The following is a 26357-nucleotide window of genomic DNA, read 5'->3' as shown; positions in this document are numbered from 1 at the left end:
CAGTTGGACGAGTGTGTTTGGGGAAGTGTCTTTAGTTTGAAGTACTTTCATTGAGCCTTCATTGACTCCTCATCTGCCTTTCCCTGATAATCACGCTTAATTTATCCCGATACACAGCAAGTCATATCGTATAGAAAATTACTGTAAGCAGATACGCGTATTCAACATGTCTACATGGCCCTGTCGTTGTACGCTTGTGCGTTGAACTGGTTTGTTAGTGATTTTCCCCGATTTGTTCCGTTAGATTTTCGTGTTACTGAAATAAAAGATAATCGCTCAGCTGTACCACTCTTTCGGTGCCTAACTGCCATGGTATCTGAAGGGAGCACGAGGGCACGAGGTTGCCCAAGCCTAGACAGGGGAAGTCGAGAGGCAGAGGTCGGATTCGAACCACAGACCTTCCGGTCAGTAAATTCGCGCTCTAACCACTAAGCTGTCTCGCCCCGTTACCGAAGTGGCTCCTTTCTACTTTCGCCAACAGAGCGTGGCATTCCGTGTGAGGTAGAGCCCATAAGGTGGTCGTTCCGTTCTAAGGCCACCAATGAAAACAGATCACTTTTGGTTAATGTCTTTGAAGGTACCCACTTTGCTCAGTTATTTTCAGATGGTCTCCCCAGATTATCTTTCAAAAGGTCCATTCAGTCTTGAGGACTTGTCCACTATTGAGGGGCCAACTTGTTTAATCCCTGTGAGACTCAGTCGTTCATTTCTCCTGTAAGAACCAGTAGTTAATTCTACTTTCACCAGACTGAAAAATATGTATTTCTTTCGACAGTTTAAACAATATTGTTATACGAGAAATACACTCATTTGCAAATCAATCTGGTTTTCACGGGAGACTCAATTGAATCTCTCGTTTATGGTGTCCTCCAGTCAAAGATTTTTCAGCAACCTTGTGAGTAGTTTCCTTCTTGTGATTTTAGCGTTGCAGTTTTGGGGTTTTGCGGGATAGGTATGTTTTGTTCATAGCGTTCTCTTCAGCTTGCTACTTCTGTTCAGTGGATAACTTCGTAAGGCCCCTCGACCCTTCGTGCGTAGTCATCTCGCTCTTCCTAGCTGTTCTTCAACCCCCAATTGCGGTTCAAGTAGATCATAAGGTTGACGGAAACTCGGGGACTGCGCCTACCTGATGAGCCCGAACTGGAAGGGCAAAACCGGTCGTGGGCTGTCGAAGAGTTTTCAGCAACCTTGTGAGTAGTTTCCTTCTTGTGATTTTAGCGTTGCAGTTTTGGGGTTTTGCGGGATAGGTATGTTTTGTTCATAGCGTTCTCTTCAGCTTGCTACTTCTGTTCAGTGGATAACTTCGTAAGGCCCCTCGACCCTTCGTGCGTAGTCATCTCGCTCTTCCTAGCTGTTCTTCAACCCCCAATTGCTTTGATCGGAGGACAATTGAAAATGGTGTGCTCGCTTCTTCGAAAGCCTATTAGTGGACGAGGCGAGATTTGTCTGTGGTGACACTGACTGCTAGTCACAAACACGTCATTCTTGTGCTGTCTGTCAGTTTCATCTGTTGGCTGTGCTGGTCACTTTTAATTTATTTAGGAAGTCAAACGACCAGTAGTACTAAGGTTACCATCCCGTAGTTTCTTCGCTGTTAGATTAGAATGATCGGGTGGACAACTTGGCTATTGACGGTAGATGCATGGTTCGAACCCAGCCATTGCTTTTCGATTTCTCCTGTCCGGGCTGGGGCAACTTGAGAGTTCTCGTGCTTCTTTCGGGTGGCCTGGCAACTATGCAACGAAAAGGTTTTAACACCTAAGCGATTTGTCGGCTCTAGGCGTACCTCATATAGTAATTGGACCAGGTGTACCAGGGTAATTGGACAGTGTGAAACCTTGTAGCCAAAGGGTCCTATCCCATCTAATTTGTTGTAAATGAACTCTTGCGGTTGGGATTTTGGCACTGTTTTTGTAACGAGGTGCTAAGCTCGGTAAACTGGTGCTGAAAGTACTGCTCTCATGCAAAGAGGACAACAGCCAACCCAAATTTGAGCAATACTCAAACCAATCTTTGTTTGACGCAATGATGATCCACTTTCTGGATGACTCTTATCGTGTGATTTTGTGGTCCGAAAGGCGTCGACCGTAGAAACGATATTTTTCACTCGATCAATAAATTTAGCCTGTTTGCATTTGATTCTGCGATTTCCTCAGTGATGATTGATGTGTTCTCACTAAGACATTTGTTTATCGATGGGCCAGGCATTTGTCGTTTGGCCAGTTAACTTAATTATGGGTGATTACTCAATTGTCAATCAGTTCTATCGATTAGTTCCTCTGCTTCAACGTTGTTGATTGGTCTGTTCACATTCTGTTCTCGATCGCCATCGGCAAAATATGTCTCCCATGCTCATACTTTGAGACAGCGTTTTTCACTCCGATCTTACTGTATTTTTCTAATGAGCAGTTTGTGCATCTGTCTGTTTGGTTCCCTTGTTTCATTGTAACACCCGATCGGTTTTCTTTTCCCCACCGCGGCAGCTTGGGACAAAATTGCACTTGTGTTTCCGAAAGTCACTGATCAAGGAACATACCATCGCCTACGAGCCTGAGGTTCTTTTCTGCTACCGAGTTCCTCAACTTCCGTGGGAATTCGACTGTGGCCCATCAACAGAACAGCAGGATAACTCAGAAGACTCTCCGACGGAGGACCCAGTCAAACGCGAGCAAGGTGAGTGGAAGCAGCAGCAGATGGCGCAAGTAGTCGGAGCGCGAATTTACTGACCAGAAGGTCCGTGGTTCGAGCCGACCTCTGCGAGCCTGAGGTTCTTTTCTGCTACCGAGTTCCTCAACTTCCGTGGGAATTCGACTGTGGCCCATCAACAGAACAGCAGGATAACTCAGAAGACTCTCCGACGGAGGACCCAGTCAAACGCGAGCAAGGTGAGTGGAAGCAGCAGCAGATGGCGCAAGTAGTCGGAGCGCGAATTTACTGACCAGAAGGTCCGTGGTTCGAGCCCGACCTCTGCCTCTCGACTTTCCCTGTCTAGACTTGGGCAACCTGACAGTATCCCAGCCCTCGTGCAACTCTCGGGTGGCATGGCAGCTAGGCACCGAACTGCTGTTACAGCTGAATAATTATTTTATTCATTATCGTATCCGGATCCGTTTTTTGGCTATCAAGGGCGTGTAAAATCGATTCGATTTCAAATTTGTCGAAGCAATGTTCTACATGGACCCCGGACTCATTTTGTCACCTCGTAACTGCCGTACTCAACACTATCGATCAGCTAGGAGTTCCTCTGATCCTCTCCGACTCACTTGTGAGATGTTAGGGGCTGTTGGGTCATCGACAGATATCTGAAAGACATAACCTTGCCTAATTTTGTATCACTCACACAGATGAATTCAGAAAGTACACAGCCGCTATGTCGACCCGGGTTCAGGTCATTCAGATATCCTTTCGATCAGATCGCACATCTCGTTTCTCTCACGAACGAGTCAGCATACTCTTAGACCTTTTGATTTCCGTTCATGTTGGATCTCTTCTCACACTTGCGTTTGACAGGATCTTTGGATCAGGACGTCTGTCAAGTCGCCAACTTTTGCTTGCCTTGGGGTGCCTCAATTGAATCGTGGTCAGTGGACCAAGACCATCCCCAACCGAACCATTTCACGTTCGTTCTGACGAACGAAGTCTACCAGCGGGTGAGACTGTCTTGCCTCATTCACATTCTATGCGTCACTCGGTTTGCTAACTGCTTACTCGATTTCTCAAACTCAATTGTTAGCCCTTTTTTAAAATACACCCAAGGTCACTGCTTCCCCCTTGGATTTCCTGAATGCATTTTCTATGATTGTGTTTGCCCTCGTCATCGCTTTGCACTTTTATAGCTCTACGGCGTCGCGTTCACCTTCCACGAGCCCTACGATATCAACAAACTAGATATGGATAAATGTTACCGGCTCGGTGCGGATCCGGAGCTTCTGTTTCCTTCATCAGGCTCCACTGCCGTAGTTCACACAGTGGATGAGTTGGATCCCGAGGAAAAGGCCAAAATCACCGCCAGACAAAAGCACTTTCTTCGATCGCGCGTTGGTGATCGGGTGATTGGTGTGACCAAGACCATTTGCATCCTGTCGCGGTGGTCGTTTCCCGTCGCCTTCACAAACTTTTTGGCCTTTTTCTACAGTCGTTGTTTCCCTGGCGCCAAAAATGATCCTGTTCCTTTGGAACGGTAAGCGACTGCACTATTTGACTCGACATAATATGTGCTATGTCTGACGTAAACACTATATGTATTTTTTAACGAGCAATCCGTAGGTAGCGCCTAGTCAACCAAATCAACCAATGGCTCTTCAGCTAGGCTCACGACTTGGTTGTCGATATGTTTGTGGAGCTTGGCAGTTGGATTGAGAGTGTTTCATCACTAGTGTAGGTGATGTCATCAGTGTGGGTCGAGTGTTGATCATTGAGATAGTCTTACCGTTGGAGGGATACCAACCAGCCGCATGCGGGACTATTTTCTCATGAAAAGGGTAACTGGTGTGAGTCTCACAACATGTTTTTTGCGTCTGGCTAGTGAAATTTTTGGAGGGAATACCTTGACTTTTGCATATGTGTAACTGAAACATTTTTGCTGTTGTGTAGGCCCTTGAGTACAGGTATTTTGCTCCTAAAGTTGAATAAATTGTTGTAAAGTGGCAAAAAAGCTTGCTAATTATTGAGAAATCGATGACTATCGAGTTTCCGTGTGTTGCTTTGTCCCATGTTTGAGCTTCGTCAGCTTCGGTCCCTGTTACGACAGTGATGTGATCCAACTATGGCCATATGCGATGCTAATCTACTTTTAAGTCCAATCAGTAATACGTACGTCGTTGTCCGCCCAACGTCACAGACGATTAGTAAATTGGGTCGACGACGTAAGTCGTTTCCGTTGTAGTGTTTTTGTGACAAAACAGACAGTGTTCCCTGCACTGCTCTACTCATCTCGGCTTTGACAGCCTTACAGTGACTTGACTCACCTATCTTTGTTGGTGTTTCACCTCCAACCGCGGACGAGGACCACGGGCATTCTAGTGAGTAGCTCACTCGTGTGTTTGTCTAACAAATTTGATCTCCAGTAAACATAATGACTGGTTGAGTCAGCCTCCACTGCCACTGTCTTCATGAGCAGAATAAGCTGGAATCTAAATTTGTTATACGTAGATGGAAGATAGACGAATAGATTGGGTTTCACCGCGGTGTGACGGTTTATGCACCTCCATAACCCATTGGGCTATTCTGGGGAGTGTACATGTGACACTCACAGAGTCTCTGATATCAAGTTGATCAATGGCCAGAGGTATGACTAACACAGTCTCCTGGCCACCCAGGCTGGGGGTTGGAACGTGTGTAGCGACTTGTTTATCAAACATTTAGGCTTCTCTGACGGTCTTACACCAACCATCGCTGCTTTTGGGTTTAGGTTTCGAACCAAAGGTTTTGTCTGAGGGCTCTAATCGTTCTCCTGTCTAGGTGTAGGTGCCCTGACAATATCCCAACCCACGTACAACCATGAATTAAATATAATAATAAATAATCGTTCAGCTGTAACACCCTTCCGGTGCCTAGCTGCCGGGTCGCCCAGGTCTAGACAGGGGAAGTCGAGTGGCAGGGGTCTGGTTCGAACCACGGACCTTCCGGTCAGTAAATTCGCGCTCTAACCACTTGAGCCATCTCGCTCCCCATGTACAACCATGAATTACATGGTTGTACAGCAGTGAAGCACCAGTATTTTCCATTTTTCTCACTCTTTTTTCCTTTCAGCTATTTAACCCATTTTCTATGTGAAGTGCCTTTTCCGGACCCGAAAATGCCAAATATCTTGGTGGAGGTTAGTGCTCGTTTTTACTGTTGTCAAAACCTTGATGCTTTTTGCCTGCGTTCGATTCTGTCACTTGTTCGTAGGCCACTCGTCCTTCAAAGGAACAAAGCTGTTTGCGTATGGTATCCCGTATGTCATACTCGAGGACTGAAACGCACTACAGCTCTTCATTTATTTACAAAGGGCGTGGTCTTGAACGGTCGGATTTGTTGTTCTTAGGGTGTGCTATTTGTGAGTTCATCACGTGACTGAGTCTTGGGCACTTCATCTTTCCTAAGTATGTTCAATGTTGTCCGTAACCTTATAATCAGTCCATCAACACTTTATCGCTTTTTGTGAATTGTTTGACCCAAGCAGCGTGCACGCTATGTGCTTGGCATAAGTTAGACTTTGGTTCACGTGACTGCACCACTTTATTGATCAGTCTGACCCGGTTAGCACATCATACCATTTTAGAGTGACTAATTTGTCAGGCACATTCGAAACGTCAAACAATCGACCTGTGTTTGTAGCAAACCAGGGTAGACGTCGAAGCACACGTTCGCGATTCCTCTCGTCAGCGAGCACTTTGTTGGTCAGACCATATTGCTGTCAGTGGAAGTGAACGTACACACATTTATCGGTCATTAGTGTCCAGAATATCATAACCACACTTGATATCGCGTCTACTTCGACACAAGAATTGAGCAACACCATGTCACCAGTTAATTTCTCTCAGTTGTGCCAGAGACGGCGAATTGTGCACAACTCATGTGAACTAGTCGCGGCTAGCTTGTTGACCCTTGTTCTGTCCGGTACATTAGCTGAGTTGATCGAGTGTTGTGCATGAGAACAAGTGAAGCAGCGGTACGCTTGCTCCAAAAATGACTGTACGTTTGACACACACCTAAGCTCACCCTTTCTCCAGGATTGTCCAGTCGCGGGACATTTTAACACCCTAGCATACGATTTCGACCAGAAAGAGGGCATTTCCCTGGGACAGATTACAACAGCGGTCCACGTCAACCATAACCTGGTGTACGTTCCATCTGAAGGAAGATCGAACAGCCTCTTGGCCTGTTACACCTTCCTGGAGCACGACAGTCCAGCTTTTTACCGTGTTTGATCACCCTTGTGAATAATATCGAACGATCTCTCTGTCATCGATTGACCCATTTACGTTTCGTCGTTCATTTTCTTGTAGCTTTGTGCCGCCCCCATACTATTGCAACTACCAGATGAGTCAAATGCTTCGTCAAGGTAAGCCTGTTATTCGAATTGCCGTGGTTTCTGTGTGTTTAACTTCACAGAGAAAGTGACCTTCGCATGTGAGTGCTCCACCCACACGATATTGTCACGACACGTTTTGCTTACTTTAGTTTTGGGCCTTATACAAGTGGAAAAAGTATTCGAGCTCTGTGAGCAGCTGCTCCGTTCGCCAGAAATGAGGGAGAATCATGCGATAAGATATGAGTTAGTTTAGAGTCGACCGGTTACAGAACACCGTCATATTCCGTTACAGAACTCCCGTCCACATAGACGTCGACCCTCTGCATTCGTTTCCGAACCAACTCGTCACGTGGGTTTAAAGGATGGTTGAGGCAACCGTTGCGCGCGATCGACGCACATGGCTTCATCCTTCCGGACACACAAGATCTTAGTCAACGTGTCACATTCTAGAACAATGCCACTGAGGATCGAGACACTCGTATTTCATTTGAGCATACTTAGGCCGCATGCTTTTACTGTCATTCTCATTGCTGCTATTTTGGCAGAACCTATTGGCCCATCGATTTTTCGGCTGGCCAATCACCTTTCAACGAACTTTGAAGTCCACGTCATGTCAGAATTGTTCTTTCTGGTTGTACTCGCGCAGCTTCCTCCAACACCGTGCAATCACACGCAGCCTGAACAATGCAATGTGGTAGTCATGGTATCGCTATCGGTCGTTCGTCTTTGATTCTTATCTCGTTAATAGCATGTTCTCTCTGTGCTGTACTGTGGCCTGGTACTTTGTTCGTTCGCTCATACGGTTTACATGCGTGCAACCGTGGTTGCTAGAGAACGATGCAATGAGGATGCAGTTGTGTAAGCAAGCTTGTGCTGTCTGCGATGTGTTGCTACGTGACCTTTGATCCAGCCGGAGCCGAGTTTCACTACTAACTCACGGCACACAAGCATTGGTTTTGGCGTCTAGCTTCGATGTGAAACTCATTTACTACAAATGTGATGCCAAGAGATGGAACAGGTCACTCACACACTGCCACACTTTTTATGAACACTCTGTGGATTTACGCGTTGTTTGGCTTTCCGTGTCTTTCAGATTTATCTGCGGTTGACTTATTCAAGAAATCTGTCCAATACAGAATAGACATTGTGTTTTCATCGATCCTGGTGGATAACCAAACCGTGGGCTTGGAATTCCACGGAGGTTTGGTTGGATCCTGCAAAGTTATACGCCATATGAAATATTTCGCCTTAGCAAGTTAATCGGGTGGGCGCGACTGGCATTGATCACGTGACTTGTGGTTCGCAATTTCATGCTGTAACTTCCAAGGCTGCCGACTGATTGATCTAAGTTGAAGCTGTGATTCTGGGTCTAACCTGGCTGAGTGGCGTTCATATCAATGTTGTTTATCGTTCTGGCTATTCCACAGAAAGCATGGAGTCCAATGCCCAACAACAACAGAGTATCAATGATGTCATGCAGATGAGGTTTGACCTTGCTACAGAGCGCTACCGGCTGGAAAAGAACACAAAGGACCCTCGTTCTAGATACAAGTGAGCTGAATTCTATCTTAGCGAGATACACTCATTTCCAAACTGGTTCGGTTTTAGGAGAGACTCACCTGGAACCCTGTTGAATCTATCGTTTGTCATGTTTCCAGGCAACTGAATGTGCTGCACCATGCCGCCTCATGTTTCGGTCGCCACGATATTCGAGATATCGCGATACATGTGTATTCGTAAGGCAACTGAGCGTATTTCGCTAATTTCGTGCAATTTGGTTTCAAGAAGAACATAAGGTTGACGGACACTCTAGGACTGCGCCTAACTGATGAGCCCGAACTGGAAGGGCGAAACCGGTCGTGCGTTGTCGACGGATTTTCAGCAACCTTATGAGTAGTGCATTGTGGAGACTATATTGTGGACAGACATGGGGAAGGGCGCTGCGTGGATAACGAAATTGAGTTCAATACACCGGACGGAATTTGGCCGCAAACAAGCAGTAATTATTTTCCGATCTTCGTAACTGGATCCACTATCACGTCTTTTGACAAGCGTCGTTCAAGGCTGGAGGCAGGTTGCTAGGTTTCTGGAAATCTCCAGCCACGTGACTGCGACAGCCGATTTTACACCTCGTTTGTATAACAGTTCTGTTTGACAAACCTTGTGACATTAGGTTTTCACGTGACCAAGCCTAGCCTCAACGTGATCATACGGTCTTATTGATTGGATTCTCATTGTGTCCACTTCGTTTTGTCACTTCTTATTCGGCCGTCACAGTGTTCCAATTTGCGGATAGGTGTTCACCACCATTCACGGACAAACTACAAGACTCGCGTTGAAACTTTTATTTCTCAGTACTTTTCAGAGATCACCATAACAGATGTACCCGGTCAATCGAATGACAACGGACTAAGCATCGTTGTCCATATCCTTACGTTGGTGTTGACCCCTTCCCCTTTCTTTGATGTTTTCCTATCTAGCTCTGAGCCATTTTTCTACTTGCTGAGTCAACTGGGTGTTGACCTGTCAATCGAAATGCTTGTACAAATGCTCACCGAACAGAAGGTGCTTCTTACCTCTGTCCAGCACTTCCTTCTCACGCAAATCGGAGAGGCACTGACCTCGGTGAGTCACTTTTCAACTTCCCTTTTCTGACCGAGAGCCGATCCATGGGACATAGTCTTAGAGCTGTTTAGTTACTTTGGGTGTATGCTCCAATCTTTGCACAACCAAGCAGACGTACCAACAGAATGCAGACCACTTTTTTGGTTATTCCGTTGAGGTCAGGTCGTCTTTCTGAATCCCTTTGGATCATTAGAAATCTTGACTGTTTTCGGGCGTTTGTTGATTTTCGGAGTAGGTCCGTTCAGAACAAAAGACTTACTTATGGATAGCATCTCTTGACCAATATAATATCTGTTGCAGCTTGAGACAATCACTATAGCGCCTATAACCAGTGTGTACAACGGGTTCGCACAATTATCGTCTTGAATCTGTGGCTGTCTCCTGTCTCCCAGTTCTTGTAGATAGCCGTAAAAAAAACTGTTGTACAAGTGCACTGCACTTTAAAAGTAATCGGTATGTTTTGCGAAATATTTCGCCACTTCGACCGCAACTTGGCGACCGCCTCCGCAATGTCAGTTCAGTGGTGACATGTTTTTATTCTCATGCACCTCGTAAACACAAAATCCAGATTGAAGTTTTTGAGTGTGCAACTTGGAACAAGATTCTTCGGATTTGAAAGATGATGGTAACACTCTGAAAGGAAACTACTCACAAGGTTGCTGAATACTCTTGCCCTTCTCGGAGCTCATTAGGTAGGCACAGAGTTTCCGTCAACCTTATGTTCTAAGTGAACGCAAATAGCGCGAAATTAGCAAAATGCACCCATTTGCAAATCAATTTAGTTTCATGGGAGATTCAACCGAATCTCTCGCATATGATATCTCAATTGGCGTACAGACTGAAACATGAGGTACCCTTTTTACAGCACGTTCAGTTGTAGAATATCATAAACGAGAAATGCAGTTGAGCCTCCCTTAAAAAAACAAATTGATTTGCAAATGAGTGTTTTTTGTCGAAATCAGTCCAATTTGGGTTCAAGTAGAACATAAGGTTGACGGAAACTCGGGGACTGCGCCTACCGGATGAGCCCGAAGTGGAAGGGCGAAACCGGTCGTGGGCTGTCGACGGATTTTCAGCAACCTTGTGAGTAGTTTCCTGTATGAAAATATACTGCGATATCTCGAATATCGTGCCAACTGGCAGCACATTCAGTTGTAGAATATCATAAAGACGAGAGATTCAGTTGAGTCTCTCGTGAGAACCAAATTGATTTGCAAATGGGTGTAGTTCTCTATAACAGTCCAATTCGGGCTCAAGTAGAACATAAAGTTAACGGTATCTTGGAGACTGCGCCTACCTGATGGGCCCCAAGAAGGCGAAACCGATCGTGATTTGTCAAAGGGCTTTGAGAAGTCAGCTATGCGGTTTTAAGAGGCATGTCCTAATATACAGAAGTAAGAATATTCCTTTGATACAGCCAAGTCTCTCAATAGTGGACACTCGGTGGAAAGCTATAAATCAGTGTGGGGGTTGAGGATTCGCGATCAAGCCACGTGACACAGTAAAGCGCGATTATGTAGGAAATCGATTGGTGGATTTCCAGGAGGCCTTTTCCTTCTAAGGACTTCGAAATGGGATGGTATCCAGACAACTATATACTTGCACTGTGTTCCTGCGACAGGTCTGTATCGTAAAACCGTATTTCCGCTGAATAATAATGGTAATAATAGTTCAGCTGCAGTACCCTAGTTGCCGTATCAACGGAAGGGCTAGGGTAGTGTCAGGTTGTCCAAGCCTAGACCAGAGCAGTCGAGATGCCGGGTTTGGGTTTGAACCACGAACTTTCCGGTCAGTATTTCCGTGCCCCAACTGTTGAGCTCATATTTCTCCTGAAAAGTTAGTGAATTCAGTAGACTTTGGAAGGTTCCTCTCCCATGATTTGTGATTAGTATCGTTCGTCCATATTGTCGCTATATTAGGGTTGTGTCAAATTAGTTGTCATCGTTCTTTCTTGTAACTTTCATTTTACTCTTGGCGGATATTCCATTCGTTCCTCCGCATAACCGTTGACCGTCTGTCGCCATTCACTACTGGCTGTTAAAATCGATGTATTCGATTTCACTTTTTTTCCCGCACATTCCTCTGCAGAAGTGTGTCAGAAATTTAGGCGTTTCTGGCCTAGATAGGGAGGAACCATTGTGGGTGTCCCTCTCTAGATTTCACCGATTGCTGTCTCGCAATGCAATCATTTGCATGTGCGGTGAACCCCATGGCATACACTGTAGATGTGACATTTAGGAATTGACTAATCGTCGTTTGGCCCACCCAACAGCACACTGAAGATGTCTCCTCGAATGGCGACGAAACGTTTTCAAACCAAATAACAGCACACTGAAGCAGATCAACAGTCACCTGATCAATTACAAACTAATTGGGGAGCTTCCACACTCAGGAAGTCGGCGTGCAGTTTAGGAATAAAACGGCGAGCTGGTACCTGCTCGCAAGTTTAAAATCAATACTAGGACGATTATATGGTATTTTGTTTTACCCGAGCCTCCTTTTCGATATCGATATCTTTGCAGTCATATAACCCAATTGAAAAAGTTTAAATTTTCATTCTAAAGTGTTTGTTGGAATAACCAGCTATTGGGCTGACTGACTGCGGTCAATTCTGTATAGTACCGGCAAGTTCCGTGACCAACTTGTAGTCGGCGAGATGGCCCCAGTAGGTAAAGCGCAAATTTACTGGCCGGAAGGTTCGTGGTTCGAACCCGACCTCTTCCTCTCGACTTCTCCTGTCTAGGCTGGGGCGACCTAGCAGTATTCCAGCCCTCGTGCAACCTTCGGGTGGCATGGCAGTTAGGCACCGAAAGGGTGCTACAGCTGTACGACTGATTTTTTGTTATCTTGGTTGAAGGTCGTCATAACTGAATTAAATCAAATTTACTAGTTTCTTGACTCATTTTCATCTCTAGTGAAATACACTGATCAGAGGAAAAAAGAGGAAACACATGCCAGAATTCCGGCAGTGCGTGCATACAACCAGCCGACGGTTAGGTTTCCCTGCCCTCGTTGGGCCCAAAACGTTGACTTAAAATGTGGTAGGTGTAATTGCAATCGACTGGCTGCAGTCATCTCAGCTACCCGAGCCACCTTGCCCCCCGTAGTGCAACCCAGCGCGGTCCTACTTATACGGTCGAACGCAGACTACCAGCACCCCGCTCTTACGCAGCCCCGAGGAACGACAGGTCGTTCTGCTCTAACAACCTTTCGATGCTTAGCTTCCATGCCACCTGAAGGAAGCACGAAGACTGAGATACCACCAGGCTGTGCAAACCTAGACAGGAGCGGTTAAGCTTCCGAAGTTCGTTTCGAACCGCAAGCTTTCTGGTCAGTGATTTAGCGCCGTAACCCCTGAGCTGTCTCCAAGGACGACAGCATAAGACTGAAAACTCTTACACTTGGCGAAAAGCCTGGCAACTTCAATGTCCAAATTCTTCCAAAGGGTATTAGACCCAGCAAGCTTTCCAGAGTGGCGGAACAGCTGACTTGTTATCCCATTTACGAGGGAGGTAAACGGCCCGGCCCGCATTCTCCAAAATATCGTAGACCCAGAGAACTGGGATCTACTATCTGCACTGGTTCCGGTAAAAACAATCCTGTCCCACAAAGCTCTCACTGACCAAGGACAACTGGATCAGAGAATTCGACACAGAGAGGCGGAGCTTGACGTCATCTCTCTCGACTTTTCAAAGGCCTTTGACCGTGTGCAATACAACAAACATCCTGCTAGACTTTGGTGCTATAGTCCGTGTACTTCAATGGATCTGATGTTACTTAAAATTACAAACAATAACTGTGCGGTTGAGCGGAACAATGTCGGAATACTATCCACAGGACTGCGTACTGGCGCTGTCTTCTACCCTCATCAACAACCTACCGGCAATCCTGAATTCCTCTTGTCAACTCTCCGCTGACGGCTTCAGCTTGTGGAGATCTATACTACATCCGGGATTATTCCATGTTATAATCGAACCTGTAGTGGTCCGTGGATAACCATCTCCCATCCAAAAGGATTAACGCTTTTTCTCCGTTGTCTCCACCCCCGCACGTATAGTCTTGGATCTCAGGTATTTCATGCTTCCAGTCGCGAAAATGACCTCGGAATCTTCATCCAACAGGATCTCTGGAACACAGCTGAGTGCTAAAACGTCACCAGACACGTTTTTCTACCCTATCCGCTAACAGGGGAGCGTTTCTCAACAAATTTAAGTGTGTTCGCATATCGAATGTGCAGTTCAGGCTTGGAATTGCATATTGTAGGCATACCGAACACCAGAAAGCCTTCGTGGTCACGTACCGAAGATCGTGCAACAACACACTCACCCAGACCACAGGCCCTACTTCTTCCTACGCATCTGTGAGTCCTAGAGCTACCTTTCCTCTGGTGTGACCCCAATGCCGATACTGCGGCCTTTCAACACCTTCGCATGCAGCATCTGTATCATTGCATCGTTTGACCAGTGCTCACCGCCAACTCTAAACCTGCTACACTGTGCGGGACACGAGATTCGCAAGCTCAGTTTTCGTTCAACTCGGTGACGAGAGCTTGGACCACCAAGGAATCAATGCCTTTGTATACCGCCATGACATAAACGAGCTTTATGGACTATGCATTATTATCGCAGTGTCCGCACAACAACAAAAACTCATAACACAATAAAGGTGCCATTACACCGTACTAAACGGGTTCTAGTCTCGGCTCCACTGACCGGAGATTGTGGTGGCGTAAGGTCATATGACCATAAATCGGTTTCAATTGAGTGAATGCTAGGTTCCGAAAAGTCGAGATTGTCGATGTCAGGAATATAAATTCACCCTTGATAGTCGCTTGGTGGTTATCTGGCCAGAGTCTGCAGAAAATCCTTATATCTGTAAAAGGCCAACTATGAACAATGGACTGAAATAGTGCTGGCCTATCCTTCGTATCATAAGCAAATGGATGACTTCCTTCACATTCGGGTACAGCGGTGTAGTTCCATATGTAACCGTTTTTTGACAGTAACTCTACACTTCGTGTGTTTATCAAGTTTTCGAATGGTGCCCGAGTTCGAAGTAGGTAGGCGCGAATTTAATGACTCGAAGGTCCGTGGTTCGAACCCGACCTTTGCACCTCAACCGCCCATGTCTAGACTTGAGCATCCTGACAACATCTAAACCCTCGACAGCTGGTGTCTGGGACATTGTACCAACGAAAAAAACGAGGCGTTCTTCGTGCAGCACATTCATTTGTCGAATATCATAAACGAGATATTCGTGTGCAAATGTTCAAATCCAGCAGTTTTTGTTCCGACCACATGTAAATGAATTAAGAAGAGCCCGTAATTGTTGTCTGTGGCCTGATGAGATTGTTGCCGATGATGGTGCTGATGTTTTCAACAGAGTGACACTCACATGACGCCTTTGGTTTATTGCCAAAAGGTCCGAATTGATCGCAGTCAGTCGTATCCGGTTGATGGTTTTCCTCGTCAAAACCCTTCGTGTTGGTCCTGGCCTGTGAGCACGAAAGCACACTGAAACGTACAATTCATGTTTCGGTCCAGCTTTAAAAGGAAATAACTAAAAAGACGAGCTGATACAGATGGGATTAGTTTAAAGCTGGGCTAGTGTCAAAACGAAACATTGCATCGTCAATTCTACTGTTTCACAATTCGGAATGAATAACATGTGGGTGGAAGTGGGACTGTATCTGACGGAAATTTCGTCTTGCAAGTAAAGCCATTCTGTACTGTAAAGCCGAAAACCACTTTACAGCTGTTGCATTCTTATTGGATGCGTGAAAGCACTGCTCACGGATCCGGGTAGATGAGAACCGATGGTTATGCTAACGTTTTCCTTCCAGTGGTGTATGCTATTTTTTCCTCTCTCAAGGCCAAGAACTTCAACCTCAGTGTGATACTGACAACGTCAGTCGTACCAAACTTTGCGGTAATATCGGTGAACCGAACTCATTTTAAGCGAGATACGAAACGAAACGAGGTCTGCTTAATTTAGATGACCCTGGTTTGGTTTTCATTGTGTGCATACTAACTCGCAACCATCCTCCTTTCTTGGCGTTGTATTCTCGCCAAGAAGGTAGTGCTGTGCTAACTGGAGTTTGTCTTTTTTCATTCCACCTTTTACCAAGCAATTGAGACATCACGGTTTTAGTGGGAAAAGGTAACTCATTGTAATTTTCAGTGTTACTTAGCGATAGTTTCTGGTCTTGATCACGGGCCGTCTACAGGCGGTCATATATTATTCAGTAACCAATAGACTAGTCACAGTACGTCTTTATACATACTCTTTTACCATGGGGTTTCTGTTGATTGCCTAATGAAAAGAAGATTGATCTTCTGTCAGGTTATTCAGGCACCGGAGAAAGACGTTTAGGCGAGAAGCTCATGCCTGTTAACTTCTTCCCGGCGTTTCTATAGAGGATTGATTAGTCTGCTTTTGGCCGATGTAGCCGAGCGGCTAAGATCGTGCTTCACTATTTCGATGACCTGGGATTGGGCACCATCTATCAGTGCCCTCCATTTAGCACCTGCATCCTGCCCTGATAATCTGTTCACGTAAAAGCAACCTTTTGACTTCTCTTTTTGTGGGTGAACGCGATTTCTCTGGTTCCGTATGCTTTAAAGCCTGTCGTCGGTATAATTTTTTCCAGAACTGATCCACTCTGTTTCGCAATCTCTCTGCCAACTCGTTGTCAAATAGTTTTTATCAATCTCATCCCCTCTGTGTTTTCTTGTGCCCCAGATGATCTTCCCGCTGCAATGGGCCGTGGTCTACATTCCATTCATCTATATGGGTCACGTGCAGGTCATCCAATCACCGTTCCCCTATCTTATCGGAGTAGATTCACGGTTTTTCGACTTCTTCCGTCTACCACATGGTGGTGAGGGTATCACCTATGTGGATTTGGACACGAAGAATTTCAAACCCGCCGAATCCATTGGTCAAGAACCTGTCTTGACCTCAAAGATGTTGCCCAGGGTGAGTAAAGTCGGTTTATCGTGTGCATGTTGTCGGCGTTGTGCTCGCTTATAGCTACGTTTGTCATTGTTGGTATGTGATGAGTACACTCAGACACTGACTTGTTGACCTGTGTCTCTTTCCTCGCATCCAAGTGTGGTAGCTTCAACTAGCTAACCTAGTCGTTTTGATGAATGCCCTTGTTTAGGGCCCCGAGGTCATCGACGTCTAGGAGTTTGACATTCTCGAACCATGCATCAAATCTTACTATTCTGGTAGAATATGCCAAGATTCGATTGTATTTTGGTGGCAGATGGCCCGAATTTACTGACTGGAAGGTCTGTGGTTCGAATCCGACCTCTGCCTCTCGACTTCCCCTGTCTAGGCTTGAGCAACCTGGCAGTATCCAAGCCCTCGTGCTTCCTTCGGGTAGCATGGTAGCTAGGCACCGGAAGGGTGTTACAGCTGAACGATTTATTTTTTTAAATATTTATTTATGGTGGCAATCGGTCTAACACTGTATCACTCTCTCTCTCTGTGCTGAAAAACTCCGGCAACGGGAATCAATGAATTACCGATGCGCAGTTTCTAGTAAAAAAACAAAACCAAGGTGGATCAACGAGCGTTCCCCACGTGGCTCGAAAATAAATCAGTTGGTGCAATTGTTGAACGTCCTCAGTCCCGTAAAATAGATAGCTCGGAGACCACATGACCACTAGCAGTCCAAATAAAACATGCCTTATAGGACTCGAGTCTCCATCTGGGCGTCTATTGTAATGGCCTTTTGTTTTCACGTTTGAGATCGGACATTGGTAGGGTTGTGGAGCTGAGTACTTGACTGATATACCTTTCGTCACCGTTTGGGGACACTCAGTCGTTCACCGACGACCTCACGTCGAGTGATGACGAAACGTTTGCCAGTCTACTTCCAAGCTCAGGGAACAGGTCAACAGTCATCAGTCAAGCTGATCCTATCCATCCAAAAAATCTGTACGCTCCCCCGCCCGTGTCCAAAATGCGCCTTCATCTGAGCTGCTTCTCTTAGGAGATGTCCTGGGATCGGCTAACGATTAGCGTTATTGAACGACTGTCGACACTGTCGCATTCCGCTTCCGGATTCAGACATGATGTCGACAAACTTGCCGTTGTATCGTTTCCAACCCAAATGACCAAACAGTTTACCTTCCTATCATTCGGCGCGGGTTTTCGAACTTTGTTCCGGCCAGGACCGGCATCCCACATTTTTTGTCCAGTGTCCACCTTTCCAAACCAAACAACGCCGCTGTCGTCAAGCGCTTATCGAACTCTTTTTCACACATCCCCGCCATTTCGATAACTTTGTGTGATACAACGCAGCTAGTGGAAGGCTAAGGTCCCATGCATGCTTCCACCGGTTTAGTTTATCTATTGACCTGGGTTTATAATGGAATGTCCGGTCAAACACCACAACGCTGGACGACTCGGTTAGTGATCTGTCTTGTGTGACCATCGCTCACGTTCTACCTACGGATAGTTAGCTTGACCTACTTTTCTCTCTGTGTGTGTTAGTCTACTCATTTCGGTCGTTCGCGAACCCAACTGTGTGAATTGGGAAATGTTCGGCTCAGCTCACTGTGCACTGGTAACTTGTTCCTCATCCCATGGCACTCTCCGTTTGTATATTAGTTCCACGGTTCAGCAAAATGCGAATGCAACTTCAGCAGCTCACCACTCTCGATCTACTGGGCGGTTTATTCCAGTGCCAAACTTCTGACTTCGTTTGACGTTGCCAAATGGGTAGGCCGACCAGCTGATGTTTGGTTCACCCGACACCATTGTAGTCTGTATTGAAAAAAAATCATAGTGGGGTCACTCCCCACCATCTCATTGTACCTGCGTATTTGTTTCCCACGGCGACTTATTCACAAGGTCACCGACCGTTCATTTCAGAAACTCAGGTTACAAGCATTCATCACGTGATCTTGAACCCAACTTGCGTCGTACGCAATACTTTGTAGTTTGTGTTCACTACAGTCACGTGAGAAACAGACGGTACGTGTGAATTATGTGATCGCCGTTGCACGTGACTAGGGGGACCATCTTTGTTTGGATAGGTCCTCACATCTTGAACACTCGTCTGGTCGAAAATGAGTTGTGTTTGTTTATTCATCTCACGAAGATTTACCACGTCTTTCGTTTTGTCTAAAGAATGGTCTTAATTGGAATCAAGAGTTTTCAAATGTACGTTCGTAGATTTAGGTAGATTATTCAATGGAATAGAGAACAGATTTGTCCCACCATCGATATCCGCGGCCGAGTACACTCTGAGTGCAAGAACTTGGGGATTCGGTAAAATGAAACTTTACTCTCAATGGTGGTTTGCCTTCCGTGTCGATCATTCTAGCCCTATGCAAGAGAGCTCGTGCCAGACCTGTTAAAAAAACCGTCCAACTGTAGAACCCCTTCGGTGCCTAACTACCATGCCACCCGAAGATTGCACGAGGGCTGGGATACTGCCAGGTTGCCCAGGCCTAGACAGGGAAAGTCGAGAGGCAGAGGTTGGGTTCGAACCACGGACCTTTCGGTCAGTAAATTCGCGCTCTAATCACTTGGGCCATCTCGCCCCGCCAGACCTGTTTGTAAGCTATTAACCGCACCATGTAGATCTGCACAGTTCCATTAGCGACCCGAGTGATTATGGCGTCCAGGAGTATCTAACTGTCATCGGATTCGGGTTGATAAGACCCTAAGAAGTTTGTTTAGGTTCCCGATACAGAACTTTGAGTCACGCGTAGGTTTGACGATCCCGAATATCAAAGGGAAATATTGGACTCGAAACTCCACGGTACTATTTACTCAAAAGTAATCAAAATTGCACAGCAAACCTCAGTGGTCCGCGTTCGTGGCGTCAACACGTGCACAAGTCTGTCACTAACCGGCGTAGTGCATTGTCAACGCCGCACATCAAAGAACCTTGAGCAGACTGTTGGCTCGCTAGTGTGGGTTGCGATCGTCCCCAGCGAAGACAGTCTCGTGAATCAGATTGGCGACGCGTTACACGGAAATCCTATGAGAATAGATCGGTCCAGACTCAGCAAACGGGTTACGAACACGCATGGGTAAGTTGGTCAGCTGCACACATTCACACACACACACACGTACTTGTGTACCATTGTCGGACGGAGCGGTCTTTGCGGCAAGGTGAGTAGCGATCAAAAGTGTACATGGGCGGAGTAAGCAAATAAATGGGGAGTTATCGTGAGGTCAAGTTAGGTTCAATAATCTTGCTACAAATGTTTTAGGGGAAGAACCAACTTGTGTGGGTGGGAAACCTGCCAGTCATTCCCATCCCGTTAGTGCTTCTCTGGTTTTGTAGTTTATCAGAATACATCAGTCCATCCTTTGCTGAATGATTACCTTAGACACTGCGGAAGCAATCCGAATGGTCTGATTGACAGATGTTCATGTCGTGTGCTGTTGATTTGTCCCCCAGATAGATACGATTGACAGCTGACTCGATCTTGCCTACGTGTGTGTGTGGACAGCTCAGGTGGCCAACTACTGAACCTGTTTTTCCGGTAACTGCGTCAAGATTACGGTTCGAACAGTGTGTTTCTCATCAGTAGACCTTATTGTTCGACCGCTTTGGATCACAACTGTGCAGGTTTTCACAGCCGAGTGATTTGATCTGATTGGCATTGGCAATAGTCCATTCAGCCAGCGAGGTCGTTAGACTCTTGGTTATGCGTTACTGTGACAAATATTGATTGCTTGATTCCGATGAGCCAGCCTTTTACCATAGCCTCACTCGAACATGGTTGCCTGGTTTCCAGCACCTCGGCTGTTTGCTTCACCGCATGATAAACTCAAAACTCACCAACTCATCTTTCTGGCCAGGTGGCGTGCATAAATGCGTTTCCAGTTTCCCCAGTAATTGTCACCTCACCTGTGTTTCGCACCACTAGCGGAATGAAACGTAAGCTAAAGTCAGTGCACATCTGTCTTGCAAGCACGACAAACCCGATTTTCAGTCCAAATTGAAAATCATTGGTATATCCGAATGACAGACATTATGCTTGCGTCCCTGAACCGTCATTCCACCCGCAGCAAACATCAATTACCTGGTTAAAGTCTTTGTTTGGCTCGAAGCCAGAACAAGATGATACGGGATGTGCTCTTGAATGTATTATCAACGTTCGGATTTCCATCATTGTAGCCTAACATTGACGGGTGTGATACTCATTGACCGTGTAGCTGATTCGATTTGGACTCAAGTTATTTTCCGGGGGAGGTGCTATGGCCAGCTAATCATCGTAGGAATGACCAGCAGCTCATAGCTTGGGCAATTGTCAGCAGTCTGGCGTGCAATCATTTCGCCCAGTGTGGCAGTGGTGAAAAGAGAGTTTATCGTCTCCTCGAAGCTGAAGTACCAAGCATGTTTCGCCGAATTTGTCTGATTTAATCTCTGTCCTGGTTGACACACAACGGATCCGTCTACATCATTTTTGTGAAACAGCGTGAAGGTCTTTCCTGGTCGATTGCTTGATTGACACTCCCAGTTTAACCATTTCCAGTAGGCACATCTTTTTATCAGATTCACATTTTTGGGTAATCCAGTTCGAATTGCCACTCACGTCTCGTCTCCTACAGAATCTAGGTTGGCGTGTAGAGAAGTCCTGCAAATGTGTGACAGCTATTTTGGACAGATCGCACTGAAATAACATTTACTATGACTGGGTTTAACCGAAATCACCCATAGCCTGCTGTGCCTGAATTCAGGAATGTTTACGATCTGGTCACATGGTCGTGTTGGGCGTTTTTACGGTGAAGCCGTTATGTTGGATTACCCTGCAGAACTCCTGCAAAGGTCGGACAACCAGTCGCCTTGGCAATAAAATCCGGAATGGTGATGGTGTGCACGTGAATCAAGATGATTCGCCGTCCAAGGTGCTTAGAGCTCCCACACGGTAAGCGAGAAATCAGCGATACGAATCCACCTTCAGGCGCTTTTGAAGTGCAGTGTTTGCACACGGACATTCCGTCTCAAAAAGTACTCTGGGAATCGAGTCGTTATTTTTGATGGAAGTGCGCTTCACATTGTGATGCTGCGCACACTTTCTTCACTGACGGTGAGCGACAGGGCCATGGAATAGTTCCACGGTAATTTTGCACGGAACATTGGGACACTGGTTACAACTGCTTGGTTCGTCTGACAGTTCAAGCTTGGATAATCACTAAGAGGTCGATGGTTTAGATTCGTTTCATAAGCAATAATGGAATCCACCAGAGAGAAGCGAAATATTTGCAAAACGTACGATCCGCGCGCAATCGCCAGTAAACGCCGGATTCTTCGAGGACTGTGAGTGCCCGGTTGAAATCGTGGTGATAAAGCCAACCTCCTTTTATTTGTCATTCACTGGGCTTAAGGCAGCTTAGGGTGCGAAACTGCCCACTGGAAGGTCCGTGGGCAACTTAACGGCATCACAGTCTTCCTGCTTCCCTCGGATGTCATTGCATTTGAACGATTTATTTTCATTAAATGGAAAGAATACCATAAAATATAAACAGACGTAACAGATTTTGCAAAAACCCGAATATTTGGCTTGATGTCCACTCGGTTGCCGCGCGCATTTGGGGATTAGGTCTGTCTCTTCCGGAAGAGATCACTCTGACCAAGTCTCACCGATAGACCACGAGATTTTCTCTCTTCAGCCATAACGATCACAAGTGCGTTCAGAGTTGTATTTGGACAGACAAACGTGAATCTTCACGCCCAATTTTGTTCCAATTACTGCCTAAGTTACGAGTAATAAGACTGACGTTTACTGTCTCGCCTACCGCTGACAATCACCTCAGGGAGTCGCCTTTTGTAACGGAAGTCGCATATGTGTTCTGTGAACAGCCATCCACAACGCCACTGCTGGTGAGCGGCAACACGATTCAATGTACGTCATGGGCTCGCGACACGACTACGTTGGCCCCTGACAATCACCTCAGGGAGTCGCCTTTTGTAACGGAAGTCGCATATGTGTTCTGTGAACAGCCATCCACAACGCCACTGCTGGTGAGCGGCAACACGATTCAATGTACGTCATGGGCTCGCGACACGAATACGTCGGCCCGTTGTGGGTCATTCGTCCTTGTAATGACAAATCGATTCGTGCGGGTATACACAGAGAGAGACAACTATTTTTCGCTCTCTGATCGCGTAATTTAGTGTCGTTTAGTTTTCAAACCGTTTGATCTATTCGACCCAAAGCTGGCGGCAACATCAATTCGATCTCACCGTAACAGGTAACCGAACAACATAACGCGTAACGATTAGTTGGGTAAAAATGAAAGAAAAAGAACAGTCAACATGACTGATTGTTCTAGCGCTAACAAGGTAGTACAGAGTCGTATTTGGTTACGAAAAATATGAGGAGGCGGAGCGCCCCCGATCACGGTTCGAACTGATCAATTTTGTTGCGTGCCGTTGTTGTTGTTGCTGTTTTTTTGACAGACCTTGGTTGAACTGAAACACACTGTCTGCGTGTGTTTGCAGGACGTAACTGGCTTACGACCTTCTATCTTCTAACATCGCTTTAAACGGTTTTTGCAAGCAGAGACAACCTTTCTATGAAGCGTTAGGTTCACTTCTCATTGCATGTCCTGCATAGTTGCCTATCTTCTCCTTGTTGACGAGAGGTTCAAACAGTATTCTTCAGGTTGTCTTTGCAAATACTTTCTCGTTAATCACACTCACTCACTCACTCACTCATTCACTCACTCACTCACTCACTCACTCATTCACTCACTCACTCACTCACTCACTCATTCACTCACTCACTCACTCACTCACTCATTCACTCACTCACTCACTCACTCACTCATTCACTCACTCACTCACTCACTCACTCATTCACTCACTCACTCACTCACTCACTCATTCACTCACTCACTCACTCACTCACTCATTCACTCACTCACTCACTCACTCACTCATTCACTCACTCACTCACTCACTCACTCATTCACTCACTCACTCACTCACTCACTCATTCACTCACTCACTCACTCACTCACTCATTCACTCACTCACTCACTCACTCACTCATTCACTCACTCACTCACTCACTCACTCATTCACTCACTCACTCACTCACTCACTCATTCACTCACTCACTCACTCACTCACTCATTCACTCACTCACTCACTCACTCACTCATTCACTCACTCACTCACTCACTCACTCATTCACTCACTCACTCACTCACTCACTCATTCACTCACTCACTCACTCACTCACTCATTCACTCACTCACTCACTCACTCACTCATTCACTCACTCACTCACTCACTCACTCATTCACTCACTCACTCACTCACTCACTCATTCACTCACTCACTCACTCACTCACTCATTCACTCACTCACTCACTCACTCACTCATTCACTCACTCACTCACTCACTCACTCATTCACTCACTCACTCACTCACTCACTCATTCACTCACTCACTCACTCACTCACTCATTCACTCACTCACTCACTCACTCACTCATTCACTCACTCACTCACTCACTCACTCATTCACTCACTCACTCACTCACTCACTCAGTCGAAAGTCAGCGAGTGTCTCTGTACACTTATTCTCGGAATCCAAAGCCGCTTGCAAAGCAACCGTAGTGGGTTTATCTAGTGGTCGACTTGATGTCACAACTCCGTGTACACAGACCAGTCGACTATCCCTTCAGCACCGTTTTGTACTGCTACCAGTTTTCTCCATATAGCACTGAGCCGTTGCTGTTGCGCGGCCTGCGATTTGTTTGTTTATTGATAAGTGTTTTTACCTTTTCGGTTCGCCTAAACCACTCACCCCGAGGTTACTGTATGCTGAAGAGCTGTTGCCGTGCTCTTACACGGCAACGGGTTGGGTGTGCAGTCAGGTTGCCTGACTATGTCCGTAGCTAGCTGGAACGCATTTTGTACCCTGGTGTGCACTTTGCTGTTTTGGTTCAGGAGTTGGGGTTGCTAACACAACGCATTTGGTTCCAAGGGGTTTAACATTTTTCCGTCTTTTTTTTCATGCTGCGACCATAAAATAGCCGACAGCACATGCTGCCTACGTGCACCATGCCACGACTGGCTGGCTTGCTTGCTAATTTGCTCGCCCTTGCAGTGTACCCGATACTCAGTTGAAGCAGAAACTAGCCTTTCTCGAGGCTTCGCCTAGTTCTGTGATACGTTTTGTCCTTCGAACATATGTGTGTGCATGTGTTGTTTGGACTGCAAGGGACTACGTGGGTGTTGCTACCCCTATTGCGTATTGATTATCCGCGGCGATTTTTTAAACCGCGTGTTCAAGTTCCGTTTCTGACTTTGTGGGGGGTTGACACGATGTGATTGCTGCTAAACTTGACTCTGTTTATTGACCTCGATTGGACGGAAATCGATAGAGGACATATTTTCCAATCAGTAGTAGTAGTCCATATGGAGGCATACTCAGCTTCGATGAGCTGATTCAAGCATTGTTACACCATTCACGAAGTCATATCATAGGGACCCAGGGACTCAAATCACCCCTGGTTATTGCGATTGGCGGAAATGGCCCAATCGCGCAGTCAGTGGCGCTCGTGCATTAAAGCTATCGCCTTCAATGCGTAGCTACCCAATTTCCGAACAAACTGAACATGCCTTCGCCTCCAAGGCTTGGTTGTACGGTCCACTTTCCCGTTTTCCGGCGATTGAAACTGTAGCAGCTATTTTTTAGCTGATAAATTGAATTGATTGATTTGTCGCTCAAACGTTTCCAAGACTGCATCTGCGTAGCTCACGTGTAAGGATTCATCACAGTGATGGTTTCTTGAGAATCTCGCTCAAACTAGACAACTTTATTCTTGACCTTCATATCCGCCGGATGTTGTGAAATATTCTGTCTAGTTTCTTCAACGGAATGCGGTAAGCCACTCGGAGAGGGTCTTACGGCAAAAAAATATTCTTTTGGCAGGTGACCTCTGTTTAGGAGACAGACTTCATTAGCCACCTCTGAAGCGTTTTGATCTGGACAACTCAATGAGCTGGATCAGCAGTAATGAAACATTCACAATCTGCTTGCACACCGCAGCTGAATTTGTAGCAGGCCAGCCGTCCCTAATAACCGAACATCACATCATTTGGACGGATGTGTCACGTGCAGGGCACGGACCAAACGAAGGCATGTCCTGATTGGTCAGAATGCAAGCCAGTCCGGATCGGGCATCTTTGACTCGACATTTCTTGCCCCCCCTCCCCCCACGCGATTCTGCCTTCGAACACTCTGTGACTACCCTATAAATGCAGTTGCAATAATTTTTCTTTGTCTCCATAAAGAGCTGTATAGCGCTACCGTGCCTTTTGTACCATAGTGGGCGGAGCAGGAAGCCAACAGACCGATACAGAGTTGCACGATCGTTAACAAGTCACAACAACTGGTGACGGGGATGGGACAAGTGTCTCACTCTTGGTGGAAGCGGAGATTGAAAATGTGTGAACAACAGGAACTGATAACTCGTCTCTCGAACCCTCGCGAACTGACCTTTCTGTTGCTATTTCCTGTCCTTTGCTGCCCTGTAGAAAGGTTCGGTGATACTAGTGCATAACCTCAGGTAGTCTGGTTTGACTAAAGCTCAGGATTTGCCCAGTCATTGTTTTTCATCCTACACAGGAGTCCGTGTGTTGAGAATAGCTAAATGGCGAAGTTAAAATTTGGGGTTGATCGAATGGCCACTTTGACAAGTGCGTTTAGGCTAAGTTGTC

At 46.2% G+C, this 26357-nt stretch overlaps 2 protein-coding genes across 2 annotated transcripts in view; one reads left to right on the top strand and one right to left on the bottom strand.

The window, feature by feature from the left end:
* The window catches only part of T265_05233 (hypothetical protein), a gene marked incomplete at both ends in the record, with an annotated part of 79848 nt that overhangs the window by 6846 nt on the left and 46645 nt on the right, over positions 1 to 26357 (top strand). Inside the window, 7 exons of the mRNA XM_009170188.1 lie at positions 2484 to 2673; positions 3511 to 3650; positions 3837 to 4180; positions 5752 to 5818; positions 6993 to 7048; positions 9499 to 9643; positions 16385 to 16621. Of these exons, the coding sequence (XP_009168452.1) occupies positions 2484 to 2673; positions 3511 to 3650; positions 3837 to 4180; positions 5752 to 5818; positions 6993 to 7048; positions 9499 to 9643; positions 16385 to 16621 (1179 nt within the window). The remainder of the gene's footprint in view (positions 1 to 2483; positions 2674 to 3510; positions 3651 to 3836; positions 4181 to 5751; positions 5819 to 6992; positions 7049 to 9498; positions 9644 to 16384; positions 16622 to 26357) is intronic.
* Positions 12808 to 15782, bottom strand: T265_05232 (hypothetical protein; the record flags this gene model as incomplete). Its single annotated transcript, XM_009170187.1, has 3 exons — positions 12808 to 13028; positions 15038 to 15137; positions 15675 to 15782. 3 exons carry the CDS (start codon positions 15780 to 15782, stop codon positions 12808 to 12810), a joined length of 429 nt encoding a protein of 142 aa, XP_009168451.1.

The sequence above is a fragment of the Opisthorchis viverrini genome (assembly GCF_000715545.1).
Source record: "Opisthorchis viverrini unplaced genomic scaffold opera_v5_95, whole genome shotgun sequence".
NCBI lineage: Eukaryota > Metazoa > Platyhelminthes > Trematoda > Opisthorchiida > Opisthorchiidae > Opisthorchis > Opisthorchis viverrini.
This window is presented reverse-complemented; position numbering and strand designations above follow the sequence as displayed.